Source organism: Nerophis lumbriciformis, linkage group LG01 (genome assembly GCF_033978685.3).
Source record: "Nerophis lumbriciformis linkage group LG01, RoL_Nlum_v2.1, whole genome shotgun sequence".
Lineage (NCBI taxonomy): Eukaryota > Metazoa > Chordata > Actinopteri > Syngnathiformes > Syngnathidae > Nerophis > Nerophis lumbriciformis.
Genome location: NC_084548.2, coordinates 65,845,109 through 65,854,769, shown reverse-complemented (window position 1 = coordinate 65,854,769; position 9,661 = coordinate 65,845,109). Strand labels below are relative to the sequence as shown.

General features: G+C 37.5%; 1 protein-coding gene across 1 annotated transcript in view; it reads left to right on the top strand.

Annotated features, from left to right (window-relative positions):
* Window positions 1-1,068: 1,068 nt before the first annotated feature.
* itpr3 (inositol 1,4,5-trisphosphate receptor, type 3) overlaps window positions 1,069-9,661 on the top strand; it is a 152,268-nt gene continuing 143,675 nt past the window's right edge. Inside the window, exon 1 of the mRNA XM_061924344.1 lies at window positions 1,069-1,181. Coding sequence (XP_061780328.1) covers window positions 1,090-1,181 — 92 coding nt within the window. The 5' untranslated portion in view covers window positions 1,069-1,089. The remainder of the gene's footprint in view (window positions 1,182-9,661) is intronic.

The following is a 9,661-nucleotide window of genomic DNA, read 5'->3' as shown; positions in this document are numbered from 1 at the left end:
CTTTACATGATGGCAGGTGAGGCCCCGCCTCACCTGCCTCTAGTGACCGCACGTCACTGGTACATCAGGGTGTATACATTGAATTATTTACATTATTTACAATTCGGGGTGAGGGGGGGGGGTGTTAGGTTTGGTTGTTATCATCAGTCATCAACAATTGAGAACAGAGAAATGGATATTGAAACAGTGTATGTCTGACTTGGTAGGATTTGTACAGCAAGTAGTGGACATAGAGAGAGAGATCAGAAGGCATAAGAAAAATACCTGCATTTGATTGTTTACATTTGATTATTAACAACAATCCGGGGAGGGTGTTAGTTTAGGGTTGAAGTTGCCTGGAGGTGTACTTTTATTGCGGTTTTGAAGGATGATAGAGATGCCCTTTCCCTGCTTAGGCTGCTGCCCCCGCGACCCGACCTCGGATAAGTGGAAGAAGATGGATGGATGGATGTATAATAGATATACCGGCCCCCAGACACTTTTTTTTCTCTAAATTTGGCCCCCGAGTCAAAATAATTGTCCCAGGGGGTGAACAAGGGCATGGGTTAAGTGCAGAGGACACATTTCACCACACCTAGTGTGTGTGTGTGAGACAATTTTTACTTTAACTTTAACTTCAACTAAGCCCCGCCCCCTGCGGCGCACCTAGACGCATGCCAGGTGACACTTCCGGGTTTGGAGTGAAAGGGAGAAAGTTGCCTTAAAGTTGTTGTTTCCCCCCCCCCGCCCCAGAACTTTCTTTCAACGACAATATCATAGAAAACTTCGCGCTCAAAACGAGCACCGTCGTTCAGAAAGGCAACAAAATTAACAGAACAGATATATTCTACCATAAATAGATAGAAGTGGCGTGTTTTGTTTGCACGCAGCCAAGCCTTATCAACACCTCGCTCGCTTCCGGCTTTGAGAGGGGAGGGGGGAGGAGGAAAGGGGGAGGAGTCGGCGTTCCCTCTGCAAAGTGCGGGATTCGAACGCTGAACTTCAAGCATGACGCCGGCACGGCAGCGCGCAGCGTGAACAACTTTTTTTTTTTTTTTTTTTTTTTTTTTTTTTTTTGGTGGAAGCGCCGCGAAATTTTGTTGGGTCGGCATGTCGGACAGCGCGTCCAGTTTCCTGCACATCGGAGACCTGGTGTCTCTGTACGCTGAAGGCACCGTCAATGGCTTCATCAGCACCCTGGGGTGAGAACACACACACACACACACACACACACACACACACTTGCCAGCGTGTGGTAAAAGTTGCGACTTCTGACGTCATTTCAAACTAGTGTGGCGTCTTCCATACCTCCAGGAATACAACATGCACGTCAAAGTCAAGCCAAACCATCAAAACTAGCAGTTTTACCTAACATTAAAAAAATAAATACAACTATTTCACTCACACGTCAACTTTCTTGTTTGTAAATATGTTTTTGTTTGTGCTGGTCCTGGCTTCTTTACTGTGTTTTAGTCAGTTACAGCGCCACCTGCGGCTGTGGCATGCAATCAACTGTCCGTCCTTGCATTATTTTTGTCCCGTCGAACATGTGTTTTAAACGACTTAAAGTGCATTATTGTGTTGGAATATTTTGTACAAAAAAATAACGACACTTGTTTGTGTTAAGAGGACTTGAGCGGCCATTTTGGAAAGGAAACTAGCTGGTTAGCGTGATCAATTACTAGTAATTTTTAGTGCATGTACCCGACTTTCCATGATTTTCCCCCTTAAAGTGGCAATTAATTTGTTTTTGAAACACTTTTATTGAAGTTCAACATGACATTATTGTGTTGGGATAGTTTGTCAAAAAAATAACGATACCTGTTTGTGTTAAGAGGACTTGAGCGGCCATCTTGGAGAGGAGACTAGCTAGTTAGCGTGATCAACTATTAGTGTTTTTTCCTGCATGCATTCGACTTTCCATGATTTTTCCCCTTAAAGTGGCAATTAGTTTGTTTTTGAAACACTTTTATTGAAGTTAACGATGACATTGTGTTGGAAAAGTTCGTAATAGAAATTTATAAGATTTATTGGTGTTGTGAAGACTTTGGCGGCCATCTTGGAGATGGGTCTAGCTGGTTAGCGTGATCAAGTTTTTGTGCGACAGCAATTAATTTTCACCCTCAAATGGTGACTCGTGTTTTTAAAATACTTATAGTGGAGTTAACAATGACATTTTCGTGTTGGAATAGTTTGTTAAAAATAACGAGACCTGTTTGTGTTAAGAGGACTTGAGCGGCCATCTTGGAGAGGAGACTAGCTAGTTAGCGTGATCAACTACTAGTGGTTTTTCGTGCATGCACCCGACTTTCCATGATATTTCCCCTTAAAGTGGCACTTAATTTGTTTTTGAAACACTTTTATTGAAGTTAATGATGACATTATTGTGTTGGAATAGTTCGTAATTAAAATAACAAGGTTTATTTGTGTCGTGAAGACTTGGGCGGACATCTTGGAAAGGAAACTAGCTGGTTAGCGTGATCAATTACGAGTGTTTTTTAGTGCATGCATTCGACTTTCCACGATTTTTCCCCTTAAAGTGGCAATTACTTGTTTTTGAAACACTTTTCTTGAAGTTAAAGATGACATTATTGTGTTGGAATAGTTTGTTTAAAAAAATAACAAGAGACCTGTTTGTGTTAAGAGGACTTGAGCGGCCATTTTGGAAAGGAAACTAGCTGGTTAGCGTGATCAATTACTAGTGTTTTTTAGTGCATGCATTCGACTTTCCATGATTTTTCCCCTTAAAGTGGCAATTAGTTTGTTTTTGAAACACTTTTATGGAAGTTAACGATGACATTATCATGTTGGAATAGTTTGTAAATAAAAATAACATTTGTTTGTGTTAAGAGGACTTGAGCGGCCATCTTGGAGAGGAGACTAGTTAGTTAGCGTGATCAATTATTAGTGTTTTTAGCGCATGTACCCGACTTTCCATGATTTTTCCCCTTAAAGTGGCAATTCATTAGTTTTTGAAACACTTTCATTGAAGTTAAAGATGACATTATTGTGTCGGAATAGTTTGTTAAAAAAAATAACAAAAGACCTGTTTGTGTTAAGAGGACTTGAGCGGCCATTTTGGAAAGGAAACTAGCTGGTTAGCGTGATCAATTACTAGTGTTTTTTAGTGCATGCATTCGACTTTCCATGATTTTTCCCCTTAAAGTGGCAATTAGTTTGTTTTTGAAACACTTTTATTGAAGTTAAAGATGACATTATTGTGTTGGAATAGTTTGTTTAAAAAAATAACAAGAGACCTGTTTGTGTTAAGAGGACTTGAGCGGCCATCTTGGAGAGGAGACTAGCTAGTTAGCGTGATCAACTATTAGTGTTTTTTCCTGCATGCATTCGACTTTCCATGATTTTTCCCCTTAAAGTGGCAATTAGTTTGTTTTTGAAACACTTTTATTGAAGTTAACGATGACATTGTGTTGGAAAAGTTCGTAATAGAAATTTATAAGATTTATTGGTGTTGTGAAGACTTTGGCGGCCATCTTGGAGATGGGTCTAGCTGGTTAGCGTGATCAAGTTTTTGTGCGACAGCAATTAATTTTCACCCTCAAATGGTGACTCGTGTTTTTAAAATACTTATAGTGGAGTTAACAATGACATTTTCGTGTTGGAATAGTTTGTTAAAAAAATAACGAGACCTGTTTGTGTTAAGAGGACTTGAGCGGCCATCTTGGAGAGGAGACTAGCTAGTTAGCGTGATCAACTATTAGTGTTTTTTCCTGCATGCATTCGACTTTCCATGATTTTTCCCCTTAAAGTGGCAATTAGTTTGTTTTTGAAACACTTTTATTGAAGTTAACGATGACATTGTGTTGGAAAAGTTCGTAATAGAAATTTATAAGATTTATTGGTGTTGTGAAGACTTTGGCGGCCATCTTGGAGATGGGTCTAGCTGGTTAGCGTGATCAAGTTTTTGTGCGACTGCAATTAATTTTCACCCTCAAATGGTGACTCGTGTTTTTAAAATACTTATAGTGGAGTTAACAATGACATTTTCGTGTTGGAATAGTTTGTTAAAAAAATAACGAGACCTGTTTGTGTTAAGAGGACTTGAGCGGCCATCTTGGAGAGGAGACTAGCTAGTTAGCGTGATCAACTACTAGTGGTTTTTCGTGCATGCACCCGACTTTCCATGATATTTCCCCTTAAAGTGGCACTTAATTTGTTTTTGAAACACTTTTATTGAAGTTAATGATGACATTATTGTGTTGGAATAGTTCGTAATTAAAATAACAAGGTTTATTTGTGTCGTGAAGACTTGGGCGGACATCTTGGAAAGGAAACTAGCTGGTTAGCGTGATCAATTACGAGTGTTTTTTAGTGCATGCATTCGACTTTCCACGATTTTTCCCCTTAAAGTGGCAATTACTTGTTTTTGAAACACTTTTCTTGAAGTTAAAGATGACATTATTGTGTTGGAATAGTTTGTTTAAAAAAATAACAAGAGACCTGTTTGTGTTAAGAGGACTTGAGCGGCCATTTTGGAAAGGAAACTAGCTGGTTAGCGTGATCAATTACTAGTGTTTTTTAGTGCATGCATTCGACTTTCCATGATTTTCCCCCTTAAAGTGGCAATTAGTTTGTTTTTGAAACACTTTTATGGAAGTTAACGATGACATTATCATGTTGGAATAGTTTGTAAATAAAAATAACATTTGTTTGTGTTAAGAGGACTTGAGCGGCCATCTTGGAGAGGAGACTAGCTAGTTAGCGTGATCAATTAATAGTGTTTTTTAGTGCATGCATTTGACTTTCCTTGATTTTTCCCCTTAAAGTGGCAATTAATTTGTTTTTGAAACACTTTTATTGAAGTTTACGATGACATTATCATGTTGGAATAGTTTGTAAATAAAAAGAACAACATTTGTTTGTGTTAAGAGGACTTGAGCGGCCATCTTGGAGAGGAGACTAGTTAGTTAGCGTGATCAATTATTAGTGTTTTTAGCGCATGTACCCGACTTTCCATGATTTTTCCCCTTAAAGTGGCAATTCATTAGTTTTTGAAACACTTTCATTGAAGTTAAAGATGACATTATTGTGTCGGAATAGTTTGTTAAAAAAAATAACAAAAGACCTGTTTGTGTTAAGAGGACTTGAGCGGCCATTTTGGAAAGGAAACTAGCTGGTTAGCGTGATCAATTACTAGTGTTTTTTAGTGCATGCATTCGACTTTCCATGATTTTTCCCCTTAAAGTGGCAATTAGTTTGTTTTTGAAACACTTTTATTGAAGTTAAAGATGACATTATTGTGTCGGAATAGTTTGTTTAAAAAAATAACGAGAGACCTGTTTGTGTTAAGAGGACTTGAGCGGCCATCTTGGAGAGGAGACTAGCTAGTTAGCGTGATCAACTATTAGTGTTTTTTTAGCGCATGACTTTGCATGATTTTTCCCCTTTAAGTGGCACTTAATTTGTTTTTGAAACACTTTTATTGAAGTTAACGATGACATTATTTTGTTGGAATAGTTCGTAATTAAAATAACAAGGTTTATTTGTGTCGTGAAGACTTGGGCGGCTATCTTGAAGAGGACACCAGCTCGTTAGCGTGATCAACTACTAGTGTTTTATACTGCATGCCCCCGACTTTACATGATTTTTCCCCTTTAAGTGGCAATTAATTTGTTTTTGAAACACTTTTATTGAAGTTAACGATGACATTATTATGTTGGACTATTTCGTAATAGAAATTTATGAGATTTATTGGTGTTGTGTGAAGACTTTGGCTGCCATCTTGGAGAGGGGTCTAGCTGGTTAGCGTGATCAAGTTTTTGTGCGACAGCAATTAATTTTCACCCTCAAATGGTGACTCGTGTTTTTAAAATACTTATAGTGGAGTTAACAATGACATTTTCGTGTTGGAATAGTTTGTTAAAAAAATAACGAGACCTGTTTGTGTTAAGAGGACTTGAGCGGCCATCTTGGAGAGGAGACTAGCTAGTTAGCGTGATCAACTACGAGTGGTTTTTCGTGCATGCACCCGACTTTCCATGATTTTTCCCCTTAAAGTGGCACTTAATTTGTTTTTGAAACACTTTTATTGAAGTTAATGATGACATTATTGTGTTGGAATAGTTCGTAATTAAATTAACAAGGTTTATTTGTGTCGTGAAGACTTGGGAGGCCATCTTGGAGAGGACATGAGCTGGTTAGCGTGATCAACTACTGGTGTTTTATACCGCATGTCCCCGACTTTCCATGATTTTTCCCCTTAAAGTGTCAAAAAATTGGTTTTTGAAACACTTTTACTGAAGTTAACGGTGACATTATTGTGTTGGAATAGTTTGTAATTAAAATTAACAAGATTTATTTGTGTCGTGAAGACTTGGGTGGCCATCTTGGAGAGGGGTCTAGTTGCTTAGCAAGATCAACTACTAGTGTTTTTTCGTGCATGCATTCGACTTTCCATGATTTTTCCCCTTAAAGTGGCAATTCATTTGTTTTTGAAACACTTTTATTGAAGTTAATGACATTATTGTGTTGGAATAGTTTGTAAAAAAAAAAAAAAACAAGATTTGGTTAGCGTGATGAACTACCAGATTTTTCTAGACTTTCCGTGAGTTTTCCTCTTCAAGTGGCGATTAATGTGTTTTAAAACACCTATAGTGCAGTTAGTGATGACATTATTGTGTTGGAATAGTTTGTCGTAAAAATGAACAAGATGTGTTGATGTTGTGATGTCTCGAATGGCCATCTTGGAGAGGAGTCTAACTGGTTAGCGTGATCAACTCTTAGTGTGACAGCCTGTTATTAGCGACAGCCTCTAGTTCAAATACATTTCACCTTCCACTGGTGAGTAATGTTTTTAAAATACTTTAAGTGCAGTGAACGATGACATTATCATGTCGGAATAGTATGTTAAAAAAAATAACGTCACTTGTTTGTGCTAAGAGGACTTTGGCAGCCATCTTTGGGAGGAGTTAAGCTGGTTAACGTGATCAATTGTTAGTGTGACAGCGTGTTATTTGTGACAGCCTAGTGTCACTTGGTGACTAATGGGTTTTTAATATACTTGTAGTGTAATTAATGATGACATTATCGTGTTGGAATAGTTAAAAAATAATAAAAAATAAAATAAAATAAGAGACTTGTTTGCGTTGAAAGAACTTGAGAAGCTATCTTGGAGAGGAGGCTAGCTGGTTAGCGTGATTAGCTTCTGGTGCTTTCTAGTGGAAGCAATAACCAGGTGACTAATGTGTTTTTGAAACACTTTTATTGAAGTTAACATTGACATCATCATGTTGGAATATTTTGTAAAAAAAAAAAAACCACTTGTTTCTGTTAGGTTGACTTGAGCAGCCATCTTGGAGAGGAGACTAGCTAGTTAGCGTGATCAACTACTAGTGTTTTTTTAGCGCATGTACCCGACTTTCCATGATTTTTCCCCTTAGTGTGGCGATTAATTTGTTTTTGAAACACTTTTATTGAAGTTAACGATGACATTATCATGTTGGAATAGTTTTTAAATAAAAATAACAACACTTGTTTGTGTTAAGAGGACTTGAGCGGCCATCTTGGAAAGGAGACTAGCTAGTTAGCGTGATCAACTATTAGTGTTTTTAGCGCATGTACCCGACTTTCCATGATTCTTTCCCCTTAAAGTGGCAATTCATTTGTTTTCCAAACACTTTTATTGAAGTTAACGATGACATTATCATGTTGGAATAGTTTTTAAATAAAAATAACAACACTTGTTTGTGTTAAGAGGACTTGAGCGGCCATCTTGTAAAGGAGACTAGCTAGTTAGCGTGATCAACTATTAGTGTTTTATACTGCATGCACCCGACTTTCCATGATTTTTCCCCTTAAAGTGGCAATTCATTTATTTTTGAAACACTTTTATTGAAGTTAACGATGACATTATCATGTTGGAATAGTTTGTAAATAAAAATAACAACATTTGTTTGTGTTAAGAGGACTTGAGCGGCCATCTTGGAGAGGAGACTAGCTAGTTAGCGTGATCAACTATTAGTGTTTTTTAGCGCATGTACCCGACTTTCCATGATTTTTCCCCTTAAAGTGGCAATTCATTTGTTTTTCAAACACTTTTATTGAAGTTAACGATGACATTATCATGTCGGAATAGTTTGTTAAAAAAAATAACGAGAGACCTGTTTGTGTTAAGAGGACTTGAGTGGCCATCTTGGAAAGGAGACTAGCTAGTTAGCGTGATCAACTATTAGTGTTTTTTAGTGCATGCATTTGACTTTCCATGACTTTTCCCCTTAGCGTGGCAATTAATTTGTTTTTGAAACACTTTTATTGAAGTTAACGATGACATTATCATGTTGGAATAGTTTGTAAATAAAAATAACATTTGTTTGTGTTCGGAGGACTTGAGTGGCCATTTTAGAGAGGAGACTAGCTAGTTAGCGTGATCAACTACCAGTGTTTTTTCATGCATGTATTCGACTTTCCATGATTTTTCCCCTTAAAGTGGCACTTAATTTGTTTTTGAAACACTTTTATTGAAGTTAATGATGACATTATTGTGTTGGAATAGTTCGTAATTAAAATAACAAGGTTTATTTGTGTCGTGAAGACTTGGGCGGCCATCTTGGAGAGGACACCAGCTGGTTAGCGTGATCAACTACTGTTGTTTTATACTGCATGCACCCGACTTTACATGATTTTTCCTCTTTAAGTGGCAATTAATTTATTTTTGAAACACTTTTATTGAAGTTAACGATGACATTATAGTGTTGGAATAGTTCGTAATAGAAATTTATGAGATTTATTGGTGTTGTGAAGTCTTTGGCGGCCATCTTGGAGAGGGGTCTAGCTGGTTAGCGTGATCAAGTTTTTGTGCGACAGCAATTATTTTTCACCCTCAAATGGTGACTCGTGTTTTTAAAATACTTATAGTGGAGTTAACAATGACATTTTCGTGTTGGAATAGTTTGTTAAAAAAAATAACGAGACCTGTTTGTGTTAAGAGGACTTGAGCAGCCATCTTAGAGAGGAGGCTAATGGTGCGTTCTATTAACCTCGGAATTTGGAAGTCGGAGCGGGAAATTACATCACTGTGGAGTTGTAAAGGGTTCCAGTTACGAGGTTGGAAATCAAGATGGCCACATATACGACAGCTATTCTTGCGCTTGCTTTATCTGAATATAAAAAACCTATCGAAAAATATGCACTCCTTCTACAACCTTCGAACACGGTGGATGAGGAGGAAACAAAGGCTCTATTGCTAGCAATGTAGAATGTATATAATATCAATCATCAATCAATCAATGTTTATTTATATAGCCCTAAATCACAAGTGTCTCAAAGGGCTGCACAAGCCACAACGACATCCTCGGTTCAGAGCCCACATAAGGGCAAGGAAAAACTCCAGGAAGTTTCCATTAAAATGAATGGGGCATTTTCCCAAGTTGCACAATTCCCACATTTTTCAACCTATTCCAACATCAACACATTCCACTCATCCTGGACATTCAAACTTTCCCAAGTTCCAAGCCAAATTCCCATTTCCTGGAAATTCAAACTCTTCAACATTCAAACCATTCCAACATTCAAACTATTCTTACATTCATACTACAAACCCCGTTTCCATATGAGTTGGGAAATTGTGTTAGATGTAAATATAAATGGAATACAATGATTTGCAAATCCTTTTCAACCCATATTCAATTGAATGCACTACAAAGACAACATATTTCATGTTCAA